Source organism: Somniosus microcephalus, chromosome 1, assembly GCF_052327205.1.
Source record: "Somniosus microcephalus isolate GS21.2 chromosome 1, FLI_Smic_1.0, whole genome shotgun sequence".
NCBI lineage: Eukaryota > Metazoa > Chordata > Chondrichthyes > Squaliformes > Somniosidae > Somniosus > Somniosus microcephalus.
The window spans coordinates 272187951-272213758 of NC_140987.1; the positions used below are offsets into that span (position 1 = coordinate 272187951).

General features: G+C 44.6%; 1 protein-coding gene across 1 annotated transcript in view; it reads right to left on the reverse strand.

Moving 5' to 3' along the window:
* Positions 1 to 25808, reverse strand: part of LOC147124799 (phospholipid-transporting ATPase ABCA1-like) — a 182355-nt gene that overhangs the window by 108447 nt on the left and 48100 nt on the right. The window contains exons 6-10 of the mRNA XM_085993395.1: positions 15042 to 15163; positions 9992 to 10183; positions 7864 to 7953; positions 3338 to 3575; positions 1882 to 2021 (exon numbers count right to left, since the gene is read on the reverse strand). Of these exons, the coding sequence (XP_085849521.1) occupies positions 1882 to 2021; positions 3338 to 3575; positions 7864 to 7953; positions 9992 to 10183; positions 15042 to 15163 (782 nt within the window). The remainder of the gene's footprint in view (positions 1 to 1881; positions 2022 to 3337; positions 3576 to 7863; positions 7954 to 9991; positions 10184 to 15041; positions 15164 to 25808) is intronic.

The window sequence follows — 25808 nt, forward strand, 5'->3', positions numbered from 1 at the left end:
GTCTGATTGACCTGAATCACTTCCGCCTGCAACAGGCGGGGCTGGTCTTTAGGGCCCTTAAACAACACTGATTGGCCTTTATAATCCCATTTTAAACAGGCCCTTGCCCGTTTAACCCTTTTCCCACATAAAACACGCCTGGTGGGGATGGCGCCTGTGAAACCTGACGTGAACACTATTGGCTTGCTGACTATCAGCTGCAGGTCCAACATTAAAGAGGATATTTGATCAGTCATCATTTGCAGGTGGCAGGACTTTGTTGTCTCAGGTCTGGGGCAACTTTTACCAGGCCTAACCACACCTGTGGAAGGTTGGAGCCTCACACACTTCTCCAGTGTGACCTCCTGCGAGACCCCTCTCGCCACCCTCACTCAGCGCTTCCTCAACTGAGGCACCTACCAGAAGCATGGGAGGCCTTTTTTTCCTTCCCCTCTTGGCATTAGAGGACCTCCAGCCCCATTCGCGAAATGACACACGCCACAACTGCAGAAGTTGCCATCAGAATTTTTATGAAAAACGCACAACTGATGGCATTTTTACAAAATACACAGCATTTCACCCAAGTGACTACCCTTGTGACTATTTGTGCTTTATTTTCCTCTTACGCGTGCTCCTACACAGTAGTTCCCCTGTGGCTTCAGCAGATATGGAGGCCCCTTGCTCACTTTCCTGCTGCTCCTGTCTCGACACCTTTGGTGGGCGTCCTCTGGGATGGCGAGCCTGTGAGGGCTCGCCAGCAGTCTGCTGCTCCTGCGGCTGTGCAGGGGTTGAGACCTCTATCTCCGTTCGGTGTGTACTCCGGCGGGGCTCTGACCAAGGGCTCTGCGATGGCATGGAAGTGTGAGCACTTGGAGAGGAGCCCCCACTTCCTTGAGGTCTGCCACCAACCTCCCTCTCATGGGTCAGGTCCCCCTCAGTGCCTGCAAGTGGCTTGAGAGCAGCTTGCTGCACATCAGGGGGGACATGGGGACCCGTATGTACAATGGCAGTCCTACTCAGAAGGACTTCCATGAAGGTCTGGTTTCTCTGTTCAATAGATGCCCATCGCTCCTCAAGAGATGTCATTCTATTCTGAACACTCACCATGTTTTCCATCCCCTGGCGACTAACCTCCTCCATGGCAATAGCCCTCCTCTCCGCTACCGTAGCCAGCCTTACCATGGAGGCAGCAATCATTTCCACGTAGGTAGCCATCCTTTCCGTGTTGATGCGTTCATGCGCCAATGACTCCACAAAGGCTCTGCTCGTGTTCGCTATGGACTCCTCCATTCGCTCCACACTCGCAGCGACCCTAGGGACAAAACCTGCCAGAGACTCCTGCATCTGTGCATGGAGTTCCATCACCTCTGATCTTACGGATTGACCCAGAAGTAGAGGCAGAGGGTCGACATGCAGCTGAGCTGAGCTGGCAGAATCCTGCGCCCTCCAATGAGGACTCTCCACTGTCATCCCTACATGTGATTCCAGTCCCACACTATATTGCTGACTCGGAATGCCCTCAGAGCCATTAGGGGTGTTGCCTGCATCCCAACAAAAGAAAATAATTGCTTTGCAAACCACAAAATAGGCAAGCTTAGCGGTTTTTTTTTTGTAACACTGCTGAGAATAAAATGGGTCGTAAAGTCAGATTGATGGCTGAAGCTGCTTTTCATACTAACTACGGGCAGGAAGTCCGAGTCCCTGGGTGACCAGTCACTCACAGCAGCCTGGCTCAGCTGAGCGTATTTTATCAGGTAGCTAAGATGACAGGTCATGCCCTCCTATTTACAAGTTGATTTATGATACAAAAGAAGAATAAAGGAGGGGCGGGGGAAAATTGTAGATTTGTTAAAAGGGAAATGTGTTCCTGGCTTTCTTGCCCCTTTGAAAAGTAATGCTTACCTCTTTGATGATTCTCCGAGTCACAGGGGTATCAGGAGTGTACAGAACTTTACCGACCAACAACGGTTTCATTGCCCTCCAGATCATTTTAGAGATGGGATTGGATTCCAAATTCTTCATCATATCATTGCAGTATGGCGCTTAAAAGGAAAGAAGGCTTTTTACGTTAGAAGATTCACAAATTAGTTAAGTGATTTTTCTCGCTGGAGGCATATGAGAAAGAAAGAAAGAAAGGCTTGCATTTCTATAGCACCTTTCATGACCTCAGGACGTCCCAAAGCTCTTTACAGCCAATGAAGTATTTTTGAAGTGTAGTCACTGTTGTAATTTAGGAAACACGGCAGCCAATTTGTGCACAGCAAGCTCCCACAAACAGCAATGGGATAATGACCAGATAATCAGTTTTAGTGATGGTGATTGAGGGATAAATATTGACCAGGACAACGGGAAGAACTCCCCTGCTCTTCTTCAAAATAGTGCCGTGGGATATTTACGTCCACCTGACGGGGCCTCGGTTTAACGTCTCATCCGAAAGATGACACCTCAGCAAAAAGAATCCGTTTTCAGAGGTTGCGACTCTGTGACCTGACCAATGCGGATTCTTTACTGTATAAATGGCCTCAGAGTATTGCGCAGGGAAGCAATCTAAGTGTCATCTGTATAACCACATGGGAGTTCCTGCTTTACCTGCTAGGGAAAATGGGCTAGTGTTTAAAAGAGGTTCGGCAGCATATTCACATAGGCACTGGGCCGCTAGGGCAGTTTTTTTAACAGCCACTTAAAATAATGAAGGAAGTCACAGATGTTGCGCCAATGCATTCATGAAGTATGATGCAACATGGCAGTCGCGGCAGGTATGCCACCTTAAATGCAACAGATAACCAATGGTGATATCTGGACACTGCATCAATACAAATTCCATCGTTATCTTCACGTTGCTCCGTTGGGAAAGAGGGTTGGCGGGAAAAGGAGGACAGAATCCATCTTTAGATTTGCTTGATGGCAAAGTGCCCCGTGTCACAAACTGCATTGTTGCCTCACTATAAACTGAATAAAATCCTCTCCGACCTCATCGGTGTGACGTGTTAGAGGAGAAATGGAAGCAAATAAGTACAACCACCCCCTCCCCCCACCCCCAGCCCTCCCTCCCCCCCACCCTCCCTTCCACCCCACCCCTCCCCCCAGCCCTCGCTCCCACCCCACCCCCCTCCCCCCACCCCACCCCCAGCCCTCGCTCCCACCCCACCCCACCCCCAGCCCTCCCTCCCACCCCACCCCTCCCCTCCCCCACCCCACCCCTCCCACTCCGGTGTCCTGGAGATTAGTCTTCAATTCCTGGAGACTCCACCAGACAGCTCCCCCACCCCCACCCCAACTCCAGTCCGCTACATCAGTTATCCTTTACGAAAGTACAAAGCTTTTACTTGCATGGTGATAGCCAAGTGCGGACACTCACTTGTTGAATTGTCATAGTGTGCAGTTTCCTCATCCGTGCCATTTCTACCCAAAAGGTATTTGTAGTTGTTGTCCTCGTACCAATTGAGAGATTTGATTTTTAAGCCCCCGCCTTCGGGGTGCCCGCACACAATCCTCGACACGGCCTGGTACAGCTCCTGTGGCGATCCTGTTAAGCTGTCGTTGGAGAGCAGCAGCACCTCTCGTCTCATGTCACTCCAACTCTTCACTGCCGTCAGCTGCACAAAGAGAGGGGAGCGGGGACATTGAAACAATGTGTGTTACTACCAGTGTGCGTCTCTGGTAAATGGCCTACTCCTGCTCCTATTTCTTATGTTCTTATCGAGGGATATGGGGATAGTGCGGGAAAGTGGAGTTGAGGTCGAAGATCAGCCGTGATCTTATTGTATGGCAGAACAGGCTCAAAGGGTCAAATGGCTGACTCCTGCTCCTATTTCTTATGTTCCTTATATACCTTCACCTCCCTCCTAACTGGAGACCAGAGTGGTTCCACTCTCGCTTTTCCTCCAGTAAACTGCTGTTGTGAACAAGAGTATTTGAGCTCACTGAGAACCTGATCAATAGAGAAGTATGGGATGAAAATCCATGGAGTATTATTGGAATGAAAATCCCAGGTGCTGTGAAGAGCAACAGCTTTTTAACATGTTTTTATATACAGGAAACTCTTTGGTATCCGGCACCAACGGGACCGGGATGGTGCCGGTTGATTAAAAATTCCGGATGACGGAGAGGGTTATCTACCGAGGCTATTTTTAACAAACAAAAATAAAAAAATCAAGAAATGTGCAGTATACAGTAATTGGCGGATCGGAAGAGACTCCTGGCAGCGCGGGAGAGTCAGACTCCTGTTATTGAGGTGTTCGGACTTCCGACGGCACCATGAAGCCGAGTAGTAGCAGTTTGGAGAACTACCCCCACTGACTAACTCGGCCACCGTGGGAGACTCGGACTCGGCAACATATCCGGTTATTGAGGTGTTTTCGGAGTATGAATTTTGCCAGTTAACAGAGAATTCCGGATATTTACGTGCCGTTTAAACAAGAGTTTCCGGATTTATTACAACACCCTCCCCCTGTGGCAGCATAGTCATGAATCCCCAAATGTGACTCTGACCAAAAGCTTGGTCAAAGAGGTAGCTTTTAAGGAGAGTATCAAAAAAAAAGGAGTTGGCGAGGCGGAATGGTTTAGGGAAGGAATTCCAGAGTATGGGATCAAGGTGGCTAAAGGCATGGCTATCAAAGTTTGTGGTGAAGGTAGGTGGAATACGCATGAGACCACAGAGTTTGGGGGGGCGGGGGGGAGGGTTGTAGGTTTGGAAGAGGTTACAGAGATAGGGAGGGGCAAGACCATGTAGGGATTGAACACAAGGATGAGACCTTGAAATGACACCTTGTGATACTAGCGTACCAATTCCTAGTGCGCATGCCTGAAATATGCCTCACTTTGTATTAACAACCAAGTGACTTTCAGGCTATATTACAAACAGGCAACTGCTGCTTGTGGACAGTATGAAAATGTCTTCAACAACAAAGAACAACAGTTCAACAAAAGGAAAGTACTGCGGATGCTGGAAATCTGAAATCAAAACAGAAAATGCTGGAAGCCCTCAGCAGGTCAGGCAGCATCTGTGGAGAGAGAGAAACAGAGTTAACATTTCAGATCAACGATCCTTCATCAGAACTCCATGTACACCGAGTTCTGACGAAGGGTCATCGGCCTGAAACGTTAACTCTGTTTCTCTCTCCACAGATGCTGCCTGACCTGCTGAGGGTTTCCAGCATTTTCTGTTTTGATTAACTGTTGTTCATGTTTTTTTTGATCACGAACACAAGAACTGTAGTTATCTGGTCTGCTGGTAGAAGTCCAAATGAAATGCAAGTTCCCCTGAGCAGTATGTACTGGAACGACTTGGCCACATAAGCAAGTTTAGCATCACATGGTTACAATTATTTTTAACAGCAGACAAAGGCAAGCCTAAGTGCTGTAACAGGAAAAGTGCTGTAACTTGAAACTGTAGCCTGCGCACATGCAAGCCTATTTTTGCACTCCTAGACTTATGCGAAACATATATAAATATCTAAAAACATATAACGCAATTCTGCTGCAATGGGAGAGAACTGGCTCTGCAAGCAATTTATTGTGTATGTTCTTAATGGGGGTTTGTTTTTGTGACAAGGACCGGAAAGGAAAAGGATGTTGGACCACACTGTGAAATATGAAACCACAAGTAACCTCGGGTGGCCCGGGAGCCTCTCACAAATAGCGGGGTTACTACAGTTCATTTGACAAAAGACTCCAACGCGATTCATTTCGACATATATAAATCTCATGTCCAAGTGAGGGGGGGAGCTCCTTGAATAATGGCCGCTATTCATATTACAAAGGATCACACAAAGCGAAGCTGCAGACGTGACCGAATGTAGTGCAACGGTATCATGTCAGATCTAGAGAAGTGTGTCGACACATTACATGCAAAGGAGCAAAAAAACACAATAGAAGGGAGAAAATAGGAAAGGGAAGGCTAGGGGTAACCATAGGAAGGTCTTTAAGATTATGAAAGGCTTTGATAGGGTAGACATAGCGAAGATGTTTCCACTTGTGGAGGGAGATCAACACTAGGGGCCATAAATATAAGACAGTCACTGATAAACCAATAGGGAATTCAGGAGAAATTTCCTTTACCCAGAGAGTGGTTAGAATGTGGAACTTGCTACTACAGGGAGTGCCTGAGGCGAAGAGCAATGATGCATTTCAGGGGAAGTTGGGTAAACACATGAGGGAGAAGAGAACGGAAGGTTATGCTGATAGGGTGAGAGGGAGAGGGGTAGGAGGAGGCTCGTGTGGAGCATAAACACCGGCATGGATTAGTTTGGCCGAATGACCTGTTTCTCTGCTTTACATTCGATGAAATTCTATGTAATAAAAGCTTGTTTGGCAAACCCAAGCTTGCAAAGCAAGATACAAGTTAGTACCCGCCATATTACAGCTGTGTAGGCTCATGCATACATTTTAAGAACAGCTTCCATTTTGTGCCTTTGTTCTGCACCAAAGCAGTATTTCTGAAAGCTTTCACTCGATCATATGACCATTTGCATTTTTCACTTGCAAAGCAAAGCATTATTTTAAGCATGGACTTGCAAACAAGCTCTAATCAAGCTGACCTTGCAGGTGCCAGTGCCCCCATTTTTTTGGAGCCTATCAAAATTCATGTTAAAGAGAGTCTCTGGATTTACACTGTAATTAGTTGATCCCTACAGAGCAGGGTGCTCCCCAGGTTTGATTCTGTTTCTTTTTTATTAATTTATGGGATCTGGGCGTCGCTGGCAAGACCAGCATTTATTGCCCATCCCTAGTTGCCCTCGAGAAGGTGGCGGTGAGCCATCTTCTTGAACTGCTGCAGTCTGTGTGGTAAAGGTACTCCCACAGTGCTGTTAGGGAGAGGTTCCAGGATTTTGACCCAGTGACGATGAAGGAATGGTCTGTGCTATGTTACCTAATCTTGATGCCCCTAGGTTAAAAGGGGGAAGTCAGCCAGGGTGCCATCTCCTGATCCATAATCCAGTGACTTCTGTTGGAAGTGTAGTGGATCTGATTGCAATGACCCTTACAGTTCAATAGTCTTCCAACGCCCATTGTTAAGGCTCGCAAATTAATATTGGCCACCTGGTAAGGTACCTGGGGAAAGTAGCAATGGCCGAACTGCATCCCAACGAGAGTCAGCCCAATCAGGAGAGGAGGGGAGGTGAGGCAACTGGCAAAGCAAACTGGGCGAGACAAACAAGTGATGACTTAAGACAGGTGATTTTCCAAAATAAAACAAAATGGAATTCAGGAATGGTTAGAATGTGTAATTCGCTACCACAAGAAGTGGTTGAGGCTGAATCCAGCTTGAATTGATGGAATAAAAATCTGCTCTCTAGGCAATAAAGGATCACCATGAAGTGAGTTTGGGCAATTTCAATGCAGTTTCTAACGGGCGTGAGTCCACAGTACCGAGCTGCTATAATCTGGCACTGAATTGGCATTCCTACTGTGAGAGACTCAGTGGTGTGGAAAATGGCAAGTGTCGTGCGGTGGGACATGCTCTTATGAGATTGGGTCAAAGTATGTTGTTTGGGGGCAGTATATAGGGTGTTTTAGTCTGCATCTGCCAGTGACCGACTGTACCTCTGAGGTGCTTGATGCTGAAGCCGGGAACAAAAACTGGGAAAATATTCCACTTTTCAACATTGATTGCCCTCACCTTAATTGCTTCAGAAGATCACCAAAAAAGTAAAAGAGGCCTCGAGAATCTAACAACGGTGCCTTTAAGTTACTAAGCTAATTGATGAGCCCTGTCATACAATGGCATTTTTGAAAAGGACACAGGAGTCCAAGCAGGCCCATTTGCAAAAGAAAGCTGGTGAGTAAAACATGGACCTCTGGCAACAAGCTTCAGTCCTCCTGTGCACCATCTAATACCAATTCCCAGCTAATAATTCAACTCATGTTAAACGGTCATCGTACCTCTTTAGCGAGAATCATGAGGTTTTGCAGCACGGTGTCCATGGCTTCAGTTACTTCTAATGCTGCAAGAGGATTATTGGTCACTCCTTTCTGTAAAACGTAGACAGAGAATTAAGTAACAAGACAAACACACACGCATATGCACACACGCACGTACGCGCACATGCACGCATGCACATACGCACACAAATATGCACACACTCTATTCAGAAGTTCCGACATTTTGCAAATACAACAGTTAAAAGACATTTCAGGGGCAATGCTGGAAACACTCAGCTGGTCAGGCAGTATCTGTGGAGAGAGAAACAGAGTTAACCTTTCATCCAGTTCTGTCTGACCTGCTGAGTGTTTTTATTCTTTACTCGCCTGTCAGGAAACTGGCAAGATGGGGTGCTACGCCGGTTTTACACCCTGCCCGGTTTTACACCCTGCCTGGTTTTACTCTCCATTGAAGTCAGCGAACAGTAAGATCAGTCGGGATGTAAAACCAGCGTTCCACCCGATCCCGTGGCTTTCCCCACTAGCGAGTTAGGTTAAAATTGCCCCGCTTCGGGTATGAATGATAACTAAAGTTGACCAATTGTGCAGCAGGGACGGGCTGACACTTATCTGAGCTGCAGCTGTGAAAAACAACACGAGACTAATTATTTATTAGTTTCGACAACTTTCCTTGAAAATACATAGAACAATTCTATTCTCAACTCCTGAATATGGCACCAGAGGCAACTGCACGATACTTAATAGGAGCCAAGGCTGAACAGGTGGTGTTTATGGTATGCTGGACTCGCACTTACAATGTTGTCTCTGTACCAGGCAGAACACATTACTTCAGTATTTGATTAGTAAGTGTGATATTTGGTTGTGGCTGGGGAAAATAGTCATGACTTCAAGAGTATTTCTCGTAAAGAATAATAGTATCTTTCAAAAAATATTCACTCTTGAGATCTGGGCGATGTTGGTAAGGCAGTATTTATTGAGAATAAAAACACAAAATGCTGGCAAACACTCAGCAGGATGAAAGGTCATTGACCTGAAACGTTAACTCTGCTTCTCTCTCCACAGATGCAACCTGACCTGCTGAGTGTTTCCAGCGTTTTTCTGTTTTTATTTCAGATTTCTAGCATCTTCTGCTTTTGAGGCCATATTTATTGCCCATTCCAAGTTGCCCTGATGGCATTAAGTGTCAATCACATAGGGGTTAGTTAATCTTTGCTTTCATCACTGAGCGAAAAGTGGGCGATAGCGACTCGGCAGCCCGTTCTACACCATTTTCTTTTCTATTGATGTGCATTATATGTTCCTGTCAGGACACCTGAATCAAAGCATATTCAACATATTCAAGACAAGGAAGCTGCCGGCTGCAAGAGGAAGGAACGGACTGTACAGAAAATATGTGAACTGGGGGCTCTCCCTCCTTCATCAGCACATTGGATTGGTGGAGGTATAAATATTGGCCAGAAAGAACTCTCCTAGTCTTCTTCAAAACTCTTCTGGTCTTCAAAATAATGCCGCGGGCAAACAGGGCCTTGATTTAGCATCTCATCCGAAAGATGGAACCTTTGACAGTGCAGTACTCCCTTAGTGCTGCATCAGTACTGCACTGGAGTCTCGGCCTAGATTCTGTGCTCAAGTTCCAAGAGTGGGACTTGAACCCACAACCTTCTGACTCCGACCCACTGAGCCACAGCTGACATTTATTGATTTAAAAAAAAAACATACCTACCTGAGGTAAGCAGAAGTTGTTGGCTATCCGATTACAGATCCTCCAATCTCAATGGGTGTCCTTGCAACTTCTAATGCCCAGTTTGTTTGGGCAGTCTGTCTGACCCATGAGGCCTTTACGTACCATTTAAACCTTCTCAGCTGTTTCAGGCAGGGTGTCCTCATCTATGATAGACTGCCTGCCCTCCACCCACCCCCCCCAGAAATATGCATCAAGTGCAAATGGGGTGGGACTCCGGCGTTGCAGATCTGCACGGCCTTCTTTCTTTCCAAAACAACCCATGGAAACTGGTGCACACGGCCATGTGCCAAGAGATTCCCGAGCCCAATTTCTCCTGTCAATAATGTCTGACGGTGTCCCTGTTTGCCACACACTGTGATGAATGGATTCAATTACTTAACTTACTTGCGTTATCTTTAGAATATCCAGGTTGGAAAAGAATGCTCGTTCGACTTTTTTCAGTTCCTTCTCAGGTAGGGTGCAAATGAGAGATTGAGTGTAAGTGGCTGTGGTATGATCTCCAATGATGACAAAGTCCTCCAGCTTTGTACCATTGCAAAGGTCCTTCAGTTGTAGCCCTCGCCCGACCGTAATGACCTGAAATGAATGACACACTACTTACTATTTGCTGTGTTGGAGGTTCACAGAAAGCTTTAGTAACCTTTACAACGACATTGCTTTCATTGTGATATGTGTAATAAAGTGAGTTAGGTCAAAGATAAGCAAGATTAAGAGAATGGCAGTAGGTTTAACAATAAGTGAACTAAAATTACATTTTTAATAACAGGAGTAGGCCCTTCAGCCCCTCGAGCCTGTTCTGCCATTCAACTGGATCATGACTGATCCGTACCTTGACTCCATTTACCCGCCTTTGCTCCATATCCCTTAATACCCTTACCCAACAAAAAAGAGCTAATTTTCTGAAGCTGTAAACACTAAATGAACAGCTAAATAAAAATTGCTTCTAAATCAAAATTCATTGTACTATAAACATCACTATCCACATTTTAACAATTGGTCAATTAACACAATTTGCAAAGTCCAATAGCAGTCACTTGAAGCAAGTTACACTGGGTCAAGTTTTAAAACATAATGATTACACAACTTACATTGTGCAACGTGTTAGTTACAAGGTTATTATAACCTCATCAAGTGGGCAGAAATGACACCGTAAATCATGAACATGTAGTTCCAGTAGTGTATAACTGCTACCTTAACTTAGAAATTAGATTACAGCCTTAGTTACTCTCCGAAAGGCCTTAAAAAAAATACACAGCCAACTCAAGGTGAAACTTAGTCCTAGTCCAAGCAAAGAATCATTCCCTATCCATTTCACTGGCGAGTACCTTACACAAGCATAGTATTTTTTATAGTATTTATAGAATTAATCTACCTCCATGTTTCACATTGGATGGCAGTACGTTTTAGAAGTTTAACCAGTTTTTATACTGTTTGTTTCTGTCCAGTATTTGACGTGCCTGTTTAAAACGCACACTGAGTTGCTGAATGAATCTTTAAATGACCTCTTATACAAGAGTTCTCATTTCCTATCTTACTACAGTGACTACACTTCAAAAGTACTTCATTGGCTGTAAAGCACTTTGGGACATCCTGAGGTCGTGAAAGGCGCTATATAAATACAAGTTTTTCTTTTTAGCTACTTTTAACAGCAGTCTATAAAAACTCTGATCCAAGCAGAATCTCCCTTACCAAAATAGTTAGCTACTGATCAGGATTCGCCAGCATAGTGACAGACTTGGTTCCGTTGCCAGGTTTCAGGCTTCAAGACAGAAGATCGTGGCTTCAAGCCCCTCTCCAGAGACTGAAAACATGCTCTAAGCTGATGCTTCAGTGCAGTGCTGAGAGAGTGTTCCACTGTCAGAGGTGTTAAACCAAGGTCTTAGCTACCCTCTCACAATTAATGTAAAAGATCCCAGGGCAGCTTCTGAAAGGAGCAGTGGAGGTACATTGGTATCCTGGCCGTTATTTATCCCTCAACCAACCCCTACAGCAAAAAAAATATACTGGATCATTTATTGCTATTTGTGGGACCTGGCTGTGCGCAAATTACAATAGTGACTGCACTTTGAAAAATGGCTCAATTGGCTGCAAAGTGCTTTGGCATGTTCTGAGATTGTGAAAGGCACAATATAAGTGTAAGCTCTTTCTTGTGTGTTTGGTTGGAGGGTGGGGAACAGAGAGTTCAATTTATCACCAGCCAACACTCACACTTCCATGTGGCGCAGTAAATCTTGAAAAAGGAAAATAATACAAGTGATTTGGACAAGGAAACAGCCGATTACAGACATTTATAATCTATCGTACATTATGTCTTTGAAAATGACCACTTTAAATCAGGGCTGTGATCTCTAAAAGTGGCAGATGAATTTGAGTACAGCACTGTAAAAATGGGAGAAAACAAGGGGAAGTAGGACTATACTGTGAGTACCGATCACAGCCTACTAATATTTATATATTCATTCTAATCAATTTAAGCAGGATGAATAGATGCACTTTGTAAAGGCTTAAGAATAGGAGTAGACCATTCAGCCCCTTGAGCCTGTTTCACCATTTAATTAGATCATGGCTGATCTGTATCTTAACTCCATCTACATGCCTTGGTTCCGTAACCCTTGATACCCTTGCGTAATAAAAATCTATCAATCTCAGTTTTGAAATTTTCAGTTGACCTTGCCTCAACTTTGGGGTAGGAATGATTCTGGGCCCGTTCTTGGGCTCAGACTCGGTGCTGTGTGAGCAGCACACACCCGAACAGAGAGGCCCGAGGCCGGCCCCAAATTGGGCCTTGGGCCTCATCTAAGTATTCCGCGCAAGCTGCCAGCGCCTGTCATGCCAGCACAGGTGGTTCCCGTTCTCCAGGAGTTAATTTTTGACCTTTTGCCTCATGGCCATCAGCCCTCGGGTAAGTTCTGGAAGGAGGGTCAGAGTGGGCGGGTAGAGGGGCGATAATGGGGTCGGGAAGAGCCCACCTGCTCCTCAGAAAGGTGGAATTGGCAGCCACAGGTGGCGCTGAAGAATCCTGAGTGGGGCAGTGCCCTACGCCTGCCCCGCTCATCGGTGACTAATTTTGTAAAGGGGGTCCTTGAGGAGGTGTTGGGCCCCTAATTAACATAATCAAGGGGCCTAACGCCTGGGACGCCTTCAGAACGGGCCCCATGAGTTTAGTAGTGGGACCAATGCTTGCGCAGATTGGGGGCAGGCCATCCCACTGCTAAATTGGTATGCTTTGATGCACTACCCCCACTTCTGTCTTTATTTTTATGCTTATATTATAAATTCCTATGCCCGCATCTATGTAGGACGCTATGTAAACTTGTCTCGCTGGAATTCTATTGTAGCTCCTCCACTGTCAGGAGGATGTAATTACTGCGTGACAAGTTTACACAGGCAGTTTCATGTCATTACTACGTGACAAGTTTACACAGGCAGTTTCATGTCATTACTACGTGACAAGTTTATACAGGCAGTTTCATGCCAGTACTACGTGACAAGTTTACATAGGCAGTTTCATGCCAGTACTACGTGACAAGTTTACATAGGCAGTTTTATGCCAGTACTACATGGCAAGTTTACATAGGCAGTTTCATGCCAGTACTACGTGACAAGTTTACATAGGCAGTTTCATGCCAGTACTACATGACAAGTTTACATAGGCAGTTTCATGCCAGTACTGCGTGACAAGTTTACATAGGCAGTTTCATGCCAGTACTGCGTGACAAGTTTACATAGGCAGTTTCATGCCAGTACTACGTGACAAGTTTACATAGGCAGTTTCATGCCAGTACTACATGGCAAGTTTACATAGGCAGTTTTATGCCAGTACTACGTGACAAGTTTACATAGGCAGTTTCATGCCAGTACTACATGGCAAGTTTACATAGGCAGTTTCATGGCATTACTGCGTGACAAGTTTACATAGGCAGTTTCATGCCAGTACTGCGTGACAAGTTTACATAGACAGTTTCATGCCAGTACTACGTGACAAGTTTACATAGGCAGTTTCATGCCAGTACTACATGGCAAGTTTACATAGGCAGTTTCATGGCATTACTGCGTGACAAGTTTACATAGGCAGTTTCATGCCAGTACTGCGTGACAAGTTTACATAGGCAGTTTCATGCCAGTACTGCGTGACAAGTTTACATAGGCAGTTTCATGCCAGTACTACGTGACAAGTTTACACAGGCAGTTTCATGCCAGTACTACATGGCAAGTTTACATAGGCAGTTTCATGCCAGTACTATGTGACAAGTTTACATAGGCAGTTTCATGCCAGTACTGCGTGACAAGTTTACATAGGCAGTTTCATGCCAGTACTGCGTGACAAGTTTACACAGGCAGTTTCATGCCAGTACTACGTGACAAGTTTACATAGACAGTTTCATGCCAGTACTACGTGACAAGTTTACACAGGCAGTTTCATGCCAGTACTGCGTGACAAGTTTACATAGACAGTTTCATGCCAGTACTACGTGACAAGTTTACATAGGCAGTTTCATGCCAGTACTGCGTGACAAGTTTACACAGGCAGTTTCATGCCAGTACTGCGTGACAAGTTTACATAGACAGTTTCATGCCAGTACTACGTGACAAGTTTACATAGACAGTTTCATGCCAGTACTATGTGACAAGTTTACATAGGCAGTTTCATGCCAGTACTGCGTGACAAGTTTACATAGGCAGTTTCATGCCAGTACTACGTGACAAGTTTACATAGACAGTTTCATGCCAGTACTATGTGACAAGTTTACATAGACAGTTTCATGCCAGTACTGCGTGACAAGTTTACATAGACAGTTTCATGCCAGTACTGCATGACAAGTTTACATAGACAGTTTCATACCAGTACTACGTGACAAGTTTACATAGGCAGTTTCATGCCAGTACTACGTGACAAGTTTACATAGACAGTTTCATGCCAGTACTGCATGACAAGTTTACATAGACAGTTTCATACCAGTACTATGTAACAAGTTTACATAGGCAGTTTCATGCCAGTACTATGTGACAAGTTTACATAGGCAGTTTCATGCCAGTACTGCGTGACAAGTTTACATAGACAGTTTCATGCCAGTACTACGTGACAAGTTTACATAGGCAGTTTCATGCCAGTACTACGTGACAAGTTTACATAGGCAGTTTCATGCCAGTACTACGTGACAAGTTTACATAGGCAGTTTCATGCCAGTACTACGTGACAAGTTTACATAGGCAGTTTCATGCCAGTACAGCGTGACAAGTTTACACAGGCAGTTTCATGTCATTACTGCGTGACAAGTTTACATAGGCAGTTTCCATTATAAGTGTGGAATAGGAATTTATAATGGGAAAAAGCTAGCAGGAAGTGCAAGCAGACAGAAGTTTTTCTAATCGATTGTATGGATCAAGTGCTGGTGCTGGGATTATTACTCCACACTGGTGCCTACTTTCTTACCTTTCCAAAATTTACATCAGCATCCAGGATCTCATCCACTGTATAACGATCAAACGACATGTTCTGATACAGAAATTCTGACAGCGTCTCGTTCTCGATTAAGAAATCCTGAAGCCTGAGATCTGTGTACAAAAGAAGGCATTGTCAGTAAGCAACTAACTTGAGCTGGGCCAGAGACATGTTAGTGTTAGACTGAAGACAAAACCACTCATTTGTCAGAAAAACGCATCATCAACAAAAACCAAACAGCGGGCTCAGTAGTGTCAGCTTGGCTCAGTGGTAGCACTCTCACCTCTTGTGTATGAAGGCTGTGCCTTTTAAGTGAGCACATAATGTAGGTTGACACTTCAGTGCAGTATTGAGGGGGCGTTGCACTGTCAAATGTATCGTTTCTCAGATGAAACGTTACACCAAGGCCTCAGCTGCCTGTTCAGGTTGATATAAAAAAGATCCCATGACACTATTTGAAGAGAAGAGTGTTCTCCTGGTGTCAGCCATGGCTCAGTTGATAGCACCCTTGACTCAGTCAGAAGATTGTGGATTCAAGTCCCACTCCAGAGACTGGAACACAAAAATCTTGGCTGACACTCCAGTGTGGTACTGAGGGAGTGCTGCACTGTTGGAGGCGTTGGCTTTTGGATGAGATGTTAAACCGAGGACCCATCTGCCCTCTCAGGTGGACGTAAAAGATCCTATGGCACTATTTCGAAGAAGTGTAGGGGAGTTATCCCTGGTGTCCTGGCCAGTATTTATCCCTCAATCAACATCACTAAAACAGGTTATCTGGTCATTATCATGTTGCTGTTTGTGGGAGCTTGCTGTGTGCAAATTGGCTGCCACGTTTCCTACATTACAACAGTGACTACATGTCAAAAAGTACTTCAATGGCTGTAAAGCACATTGGGACGTCCAGTGGTTGTGAAAGGCGCTATATAAATGCAAGTCTTTCTTTTTGCTGTCCTGGTCAACATTTATCATGCAGTCAACACCTTCAAAAACAGATGAACTGTCTTTTGTTTATATCTGGGATGTTCTGCCTGAAAGGGCGGTGGAAGCAGATTCAATATTAACTTTTAAAAGAAAATTGGATAAATACTTTAAAAAACTGCAGGGCTATGGGGAAAGTACAGGGGGAATGGGACTAATTGGAGAGCTCTTTCAGAGAGCCAGCACAGGCGCGATGGGCCAAATAGCCTCCTTCTGTGCTGTATCATTCTATGATCTCATTGCTGTTTTGTGAGACTTTACTGCATGCAGATTGGCTATCACATTAACCTACATTACAACAGTGGCTACACTTCAAAAGTAAGTTTGTTGTCTGTGTGATTTGGGATGTCCTGAGGATGTGAAAGGCATTGCACAAAGGCAAGCTCTTTCTTTAAGGTTTGATCTCGGATACTGCAGAATTCACAGAGATATTAGCGTCGAGTCTTTTGTGACGGTTAAACACTGTCAAATACGTTTACAAAGTGGAGCAGCTGCTCATTGGATCCCTCCTTCAGTGCTCCCCAATAAACGTGTGCACCTTAATCCTGCACTATTGTAACCAGCTGCAGATCCATTCTTAGTCTTTGGTCCAGGGAGTTGTTAAAAATAAAAAAGATGGCACGTTTTAAAAAATGTTCCTAATTGTACTCCAACGCAGCTGGATCTCTAGCAAATAAAGAATAAAAAAAATCTGACAGATCGCCAACTAAAGAGGAATGTGCATATTGCCCAAATAATTTGGTAGGGTTAATGCAGTTCACACTGTGTCTATATCCAAAGCTTAGGCTCAAACAGAGTAAGTTAATATTCATAACAGCAGAGAAACCACGTGCATGAGGGATTCCAGTGGCTTGTCCTGACTTGTGAGCTGACCGACAGTAACCTCGCAGTCTGTATATGCTTATAGGGTTGGTACATGTTTTATCAAGAACACCACAAATTGCTGGTTTTGCAAAGGTTTCAAACTTCTGAAACTGGATCGGTAACAAAGGATGGAAAATCGCCCACGGGAAGATTTTGCAACTGTTTGCACTGCGGTCACCTGGTCGCATCGCTTCAAAGCACTCTAATTATCATTGAGGGGGAAAGAAAGGATTCCACTAACAACGGCTGTATCAAATGTTCTGCAAAAAAAAACACCCACAGAATCTGGCCAGCTGGTTGCCAATTGTACACTTTTTGCACGTGTGATGATCCGGGGCTTCAGATTACCTCATAACAAAATAACCACACCAAGTGTTTTGAAAGGTTTTACATGTCGGTATGAAGGGTGGCGGGAGTGGCAAAGGGGTGGGGGGGGGGCATAAACGGAACATACAGCTCAGAGTAACAACATCCTAACTCCCTGGAATTTGGCAACTGGTGTAAATAACACCCAAGAATGAAAAAGCAACTCTCTATCTGCTTCTGGCAATCTGAAAGGGCTTCACGCCACTCCTCGTCGGACCTGAAGTAACAACAACTTGTACTTATATAGCGCCTTTAATGTAGTAAAAATGTCCTAGGTCACTTCATGGAATGTTATCAGACCAAATTTGACACAGGGCCACATGAGGAGGTATTAGGACAGGTGACCAAAAGCTTGGTCAAAAAGGTAGGTTTTATGTAGTGTCTTAAAGGAGGCAAGAGAGGCAGAGAGGTTTAGGGATGGAATTCCAGAGTTTAGACCCAAGGGAACTGAAGGCACAGCCACCAATGGCAGAAGGAAGGAAATCGAGGTTTCATTAAAAAAAATATATATATATTAATGTTCTGTACTAAAACCTGGCACTCCAGCTGCGAAGAATCTGTGTAGGGGGAAAGAGCACCATACAGCATATCGCTAGAACATGACTTCTTCAGCCAGTCAGCACTTCCTTTGTGCTGGTCGGTGCAGATTTTGGCAGCGCTCCCAGTCTGGCAGCCCAGCTGATTGAGAAAGCAGCACTGCTCATTCCCCAGAGCCGGGCTGCGTGAAGCAGAGACGAGGTTACTATCGGTCATTGCTCTCCAGCCTACATTTGCTGCTATCGAATTGCACGCAAGCTTTGTTCTCTGCTCGGTGGATGGAGCCTGTCTTGAGGTCTGAGTCATTTCAATTTGCTGCCAGACAATTTGACTGAAAATGCTCTTTTATTCTCTGACCTGCAGCACCCCTGCAAGGAGGTACAAGCTTTCCTCGAACTTTTACAGTTTGCAAGGCATGTTAAAACCAGCGTCAAAGCTTGCTTCGAGGATCATCATACAAATCAGAAGTCATTAGCGATTACAATAAATTGACTGCCAATTTGAATGTAGCTACCTCATCTGTTTACAGTAACAGCTTGCATTTGTTTAGTGCCTTTAGCACAGTAAAACATCCCAATGTGCTTCATATTAGGAGAGAACTTGCCCACCACTCCTGTCCTTACCAACCTTCACTATTTCCCTACCTGGGGTCTATCCACCTTTCTTCTGCCACATTCCCAGGGCATGAGAGTTTTCACCTCTTTGCCACATTTTCCATGCTTCCCCCATCCCCCCCTCCCACCTCTGCTATAACCATTTACACCGCCGCTGGATCCATCTTTTGTTTCTATACTTGCCCATTATCACTTCCTTTTCACTTGCACTATCATCCCTTTTGTCAATTAATTTCTCCAGTCTTTCACCCTATCACGCCCTTTTGTTCATTCCCTGCACCCCCTTCCCCCCACTTTTCCCTGGCTCTGTACTTGCTTAAATGCTGATCATCTCTAACATCTTCCAGTTCTGATGAAAGGTCATCGACCTGAAACGTTAACTCTGTTTCTCTCTCCGCAGATGCTGCCTGACCTACTGAGTGATGTGCCTCAATGAACCCGAGACTCGATGTAATCCCAGCATTTTTTGTTTTTATTCCACTATTTCCCGATCTTCCAACACACCAAATTCAAAATCCTCGTGCTTGCCTACAGATCCCTCCATGGGCTTGCCCCACCCTTCCAGCCCTGTGTCCCAGCCCACACCCCTTACAGTCCTCCAGCTCTGGCCTTCTTTCGATCACCCTCCTGGCACTCCTCGCTTGGTGGAAGAGCTTTCAGCTGTCTAGGTCCAAGCCCCGGGAGCATGGTGAATCAGGAGTTCCTGACTCCCGCATCCGAGTTTCCAATCCGTGCTCCTGTCAGGTGAGAATTCTGTGCCAAGATCCCTGCCTTGAAAAATATGCTCAAGCTATATGGTGGTCTGATAATAGACACCTGGAATACAATTCTTTCCAGCCTGTTCAACCCCTCAAAGAAAGGACAATGATAGCTTACATTTACATAGCACCAATAACATAGAAAAACAGTCCTTGGAAGAATAATCTGCACAGCCAATAGTACATTGCTTAGTAATGACAATCCTCGCATTTATATTATACCTGATCATATCAACATGTCTCAGAATGCAAATGTAACCGGCACTCTGTGCTCGCAATCTCCCACAAACAATCAACAATGAACGGCCAGTTAGTCTACAGTTATTTTGGTGGTTGAGGGAAGAATGTGTCTTGAGATCTTTAGCACCTACCTAAACATGAGGAGATCACTCTTCCCTTCATTCCATGGGAGCTTTAACATTTACTGACCCACCAGGCTTTGGTCTGTACTGCCATAGCTGGAAGATTACATAAATAACTGTAAAAGGGAGTTGGACAGGTACTTGAGGATGAGGAACTTACAAGGTTTCGGGGTGTGAGACTAAGCACAACTGCTCTTTCAAAGAGCCAGCACAGGCACGATGGGCCGAATGGCCTCCTTCTGTACTGTAAGTTTCTATGATTCAACGGTTCTAGTGAAACATCAATCAAGGCAGCACTCCCTTAGTACTGAATGCAATTGTCAGCTGAGATCATGAGTTCATCCATTCCACCCGCAGGCACGTGTTAAGGGAAGTACAACAGTCAGCAACCTTTACAATTGCCCTGAGCCTCCGTGACCTCAGCTCTAAAACAACTGTGACATGGGCAGACAGATTACACAATTAAGTGCAGCTGTATCACAAATGAAAAAATTCAGTCAGCATTCGAATTAAAGGGGACCACAAAACAGCTGTTTTGTTATCCTAATATGGCAGCATTGTTCCTGGCTCACTAATATATCTTCATGGGGGAGGAGATTTACTCCAGTCAATAATCTTCATAAAAGTAACATTCTAGGCTCACATCAGCTTCACCTCCAGGGTGAGGCAGGAGACCGAGTCGGAAAACACCCTCGGGAAATAGCTGCTAAAGTTTAATGCAGTTACTGAGTAATGTGCAGGTGTACCCATTCCATATATGAAACATTTCTACATAGTTAGTGTGGGTTTATATGCTTTTCAAGTGATGTTGGTTATAGTGCTGCTGTGGTGTCTTGCAAACAACTTGAAAATGGATCTAAACAGACCGCGGAAAAAAGTATGGAACTTGAAAAGGTGATTTGACCCTTAAGCTTACTCCTTAAGAAAGAACATAAGAGCACAAGAATTAGGAGCAGGAGTAGGCCATACGGCCCCTCAAGCCTGCTCTGCTATTCAATTAGATCATGATAGATCATCGACCTCAACTCCACTTTCCCACCCGATCTCCATATCCCTTGATTCCAAAAATCTATCTATCGCAACCTTGAATATACTCAAAGACTCAGCATTCACAGCCCTCTGGGGCAGAGAATTCCAAAGATTCACAATCCTCTGAGTGAAGAAATTGCTCCTCATCTCAGTCTTAAATAGCCTAACCCTTATCCTGAGACTATGCCCCCTAGTTCTAGACTCTCCAGCCAGGGGAAACATCCTCTCAGCATCTACCCTGTCAATCCCCCTCAGAATCTTATGTTTCAATGAGATTGACATGAATCAGTCATTCATGAAAGAAAGACTTATGAAATAATACTGAGCGGCCTGCGGGTGGCGCTGTCCGGGGAGAATATAAATACTCGGGCACGGGCCCAGCTTGCGCAGGACATTCTTAACAGGAACTAGTGAAGGACACAACTAAACCGCCATGTTGTAAAACAGTTGATTAAAGCTTTGTTTAACGCTTAGACCAAGTGCCTAGTAGTTTTCTTACGTCAGAGATCACCTTTCATTCTTCTAAACTCCAGAGAGTACAGACCCAATCTACTCAATAACCTTGCACAAAACATGCAGAGTCCAGCCACATTATGGCCTCCGCCACAGCCGTTTAATCTCCTGAGAGAAAGCTTTCCTGACTTGGAAATATATCACTGTTCCTTCTTCGTCGCTGGGTCAAAATCCTGGAACTCCCTCCCTAACAGCACTGTGGGATTACCTTCACCACACGGACTGCAGCGGTTCAAGAAGGTGGCTCACCAGCACCTTCTCAAGGGCAATTAGGGATGGCATTAAGTGCTGGCCTTGCCAGCGACGCTCACATCACACGAGTGAATAAAAAAAAGTATACTCCCTGATCCCCCAAAATAAGCAAGCAAAGCACCCTTAGACTCCCATCACCCCCTCCACCCTCTCATGTGTAGGAGCTATCAAAGAAACAACATTATGATCAATGATGCAATGTGACTGCACTGCACATTCTGTCTACACTACAAATTACCTTTTAGTTCTAGCGTGCAGACTCAGATCTCCCGGCTGATGGTATGCGTTCCCAGGGTGCCATGGCTCCGGACTGGCTCTCAGGAGACTCTCAGGCCAGTCTGAAGTCACAGTCCCTCCTGTTATGTAACTACATTACAAAAAAGTTGAGTTGGACGCTGTAGGAGGCCAAATGTATCGAAGGCGCCATGGGACGTTTTACTAGGTTGATGGTGCTATGTAAATGCAAGTTGTTGTTGTTGTTTAGTCACTGAGAAAAAGAGCAAAGGTTTTCCAAGCCCAGCAATTTGACAATTGGAAAAATTGTTTTATGGGTTGATTTTCTAAACCAAAAACACATGTTTCTGTTACTTTAAAAAGAATGATATAATTTCTCCATTTCCATCCATTTTCTTTGCTTTACCGCTGGACATGCACTTAGTTAAATTCGCTGAAGTTAACTCATTTCCCTCCAGTTTATCTATTTGTGGCGGATCATTTCGAAATGAGAGTGGGAATATTTCCGGGAATTAGAGGGCACATTTTCAAAGCACGTACGGCTGGCCACAAACCTACCCGCAATAAATTACTTCAAAATGTCTCCACCAATGCACTGTGAACAAATTGAAAATGGTGACTAGTGTAAAACATGAAAGACCTTCTTTTCTTTTGCTCAAAGATAAATGTTGTCATATTCTGGAACTACCCCATCTTCAGTTTGGAGGAAACAGAAGCAGAGAGCTCCAATCAAACCATACCCCCTTAGGTTATCAGAGAAATGTTGGCTGGCAAAAAGCACGCAAACTGCTGCAGGTTTAAGTCTCTGCCATGTGAACGTTTTTTTCACATTTGTCACCAATTGTGTCAGTCCATCCTGCTCTATACACAATCGTGACAAAAACACTTGAAAAGAAAGACTTGCATTTCTATAGCACCTTTTGCGAGCTTAGGATGTTCCAAAGTGCTTTACAGCCAATGAAGTACTTTTGAAGTGTAGTCATTGTTGTAATGTAGGAAACATGGCAGCAATTTGCACATAGCAAGCTCCCACAGACAGCAATGTGATAATGACCAGATAATCTGTTTTTTATTGATGTTAATTGAAGGATAAATATTGGCCAGGACACTGGGGAGAACTCCACTGCACTTTTTTGAATAATGCCATGGAATCTTTTATGTCCACCTGAGAGGGCAGACAGGGCCTTGGCTTAACATCTCATCTGAAGGACGGCACCACTGAGGCATGGCTGACAGCTATAAACGATCTTACACTAAAATAGCATTTGTTTTTCGCTCTTGTTAAAAAGTTCACGTGGTGCACCCTACATAGTGTTGCCCCTGTTCAAACGGGCACTGTCATCCTTAAGTGACATGCGCGTCGTATCACAGAATCACAGAAACCCCACAGTGCAGATAGAGGCCATTTCGGCCCATCGAGCCTGCACCGACACATATCCCACCCAATCCCCGTAACCCCTACATCATATCCCACCCTATCCCCGTAACCCCACGTATTTAATCCCCCTAACACTAAGGGTCAATTTATCATAGCCAATCAACCTAACCCGCACATCTTTGGACTGTGGGAGGAAACCAGAGCACCCGGAGGAAACCCACGCAAACACGGGGAGAATGTGCAAACTCCTCATCATGTCTGTGAACAGAGAAGTGCAAGATTGAAAGATCACTGCATCTTTTGTAGCCGTAACATTGCAGGCACCACCAAAAGTTCCCAGAGCAAGCTGTTGCTGGTTGTTCCAAGACCAGGCCTACCTGCAAACTATCCAGAGCCGTAGCAATGCCCTCTTGACCTCCACACTTGCAGCAGAAAGGTTAACTTTGATCCACATAAGGGCATATTTTGCTGCGAGGAAATTTTAAGTGTTCCTACCTATTGCCTAACCTTTGACTGACTCGGTGGATATGCCTGGTGCCAATGAAGAGCTGGACTAATTTTGAGCAGTCCCCACTTAGTATAAGAAAAGTATTCCTTTTCACGTATTTGGGACATTAAGGAACATAGGAACAGGAATAGGCCATTCAGTCCCTCGAGTCTGTACCAACATTCAATTAGGTCATGGCCGATGTGTAGCTGAACTCCATTTACCCGCCTGAGCCCCATATCCCTTGATACCCTTACCGTATAAAAATCTATCATTCTCAGTCTTGAAAACTCCAATTGCCCCAGCATCCACAGCCTTTTGGGGGAGAGAACACTAGATTCCTACTACCCTTTGTGTGAAAAGTGCTTCCCGATTTCTCTCAACGGCCTAGCTCTAATTTTAAGATTATGTCCCCTTGTTCTTGATTCCCCCACCAGAGGAAATAGTTTCTCCGTATCTACCCTATTGAATCCTTTTAACATTTTAAACACTTCAATCAGATCACCCCTCCAATCTTCTATACTCAGTGCAATGCAAGCCAAGTTTATGAAACCTGTCCTAATAATTTAACCCTCGAAGCTCCGGTATCATTCTGGTGAATCTGCGCTGCACCCCCTCCAAGACCAATGTATCCTTCCTGAGGTGCGGTGCTCAAAACTGAACGCAGTGCTCCGGATGGAGTCTGACCAAAGCTCTGTACACTGAGCATCACTTCCTCCCCTTCGTGTTCCAGCCCCCCTTGAGATAAATGGGATAGTGGGAAATACAGTTTTGGAAGACAGGGCCCTCTTGAAAACCACAGCAAGCCATTTTCTGGAAAGTGCAGAGCATTTTATGTAAGTGTGTGTGTGTGCGCGCATGTGCACGCACGTGTTGTGCCTGGGGCTGTACTTGTTTATTTAATTCTAACTCAGGTAAACTTGGCATGTGGGGAATCAAGAATGCAGAGAAACATGTGACAAACACAATCGAACCTCTGCAAAGGTGACAAGATTTTATACTTCGAGTGATTTCTTCCGGTTCTCAATTTTTTTTTTTATTTCGCTTTCTCTCAGCCTCACAAAAGACTGGTGGAACTAAGCAGACGCGGTTCATCTGTGAATCAACCAAGGTGTAGGTTGACAGAGACTTGTCAATGATCCAGCAGAGTACAGAGCGCATAGGCAGCATCAGACAAAGAAGCAGCAAAAGAAATGGTCTTTGAAATGGAGTCAATATATTCTGGAAAAATGAATTTTATTTGGAGGAGAAACAAACTTCTCAGTCTCGAGAATGATTGGGAAATGTTTGCTTGAAGCACTGCAGAACACCATTCCAGAACCTTAACACACAAATAAATGTGGAATGTTCAAACTAGTGTTGTAATGATCTCCCCACATTCAGAAAATCTACCTGCCAACATGTAATTTGTAACCATTCCATTTCTCCTGAAACTCAATGACTTCTACTCAATGCTTTGGGCTTTCAATAGAGCGGATATTTCTTCTGCAAATAGGTCTTCTGCCTTCCCTCTCCTATTGAGGGTGGGGGGAACAGTTTTGCCTGAATGAACTGAAGTCTCTCACCTTGTACCAAACCCCCTAGTCTTTCTCCATTCGGAAGTCTCTCAGTATTACCTCGTACCAACCCCCCTAGTCTTTCTCAATTAAGAAGGGAGATGTGGGGAGATTTTCTTGGGTCTGCACCCAGAAGCACTGGATTATCTAACCATTCCAGTGCAGCAGTAAGGAGATGCTGCATTGTCGAAGGTGCTGCCTTTTGGATGAGATGTTAAAGTAAGGCCCTGTCTCCCTAATCATGTAGATGTAAAGGATTCCCTGGCACGACTTGAGGATGAGCAAGGAATTCTCCTAGTGCCCTGGCCAACATTTCTCCCTCAATGAACACCACTAAAACAGATCATCGTGCTAATCTTTCATTTGTTAATTGCGAGAGCCTGCTGTGTGCAAAATGGCTACTGCATTTTCCTACATTACCAACAGTGATTGCATTCCATTGGTTGTAAGGTGCTTTGGAGCAACTTGAGGACATGATAAGATGCCATATAAATACAAGTTTTTTTCTTTTACATATGACCCAGAAGGGACTCAACTTCAGAAGAGCAGAACTAATAATAAAAAATAAACATATTTATGGTCTAAGAATTGAGCACAGGGGACAAGCTAACCGATTATTTTTGTTTCACAGATCGGATTGAAGAACAGTCAGCTGATTAATTGAAGTGCAGTTTTGAATCAATGTTCAACTTCAACAGGTTGATTCAGAACTCAAATTATCACCTTGCAAATTTACTGATCAAGGTTAGCACTTATAGGGTCAGGGTGGACATTCTGAAAGAGAATAGATCCTCATTCCGAGCAATGTATCTCTCTATTTAACATAAAGT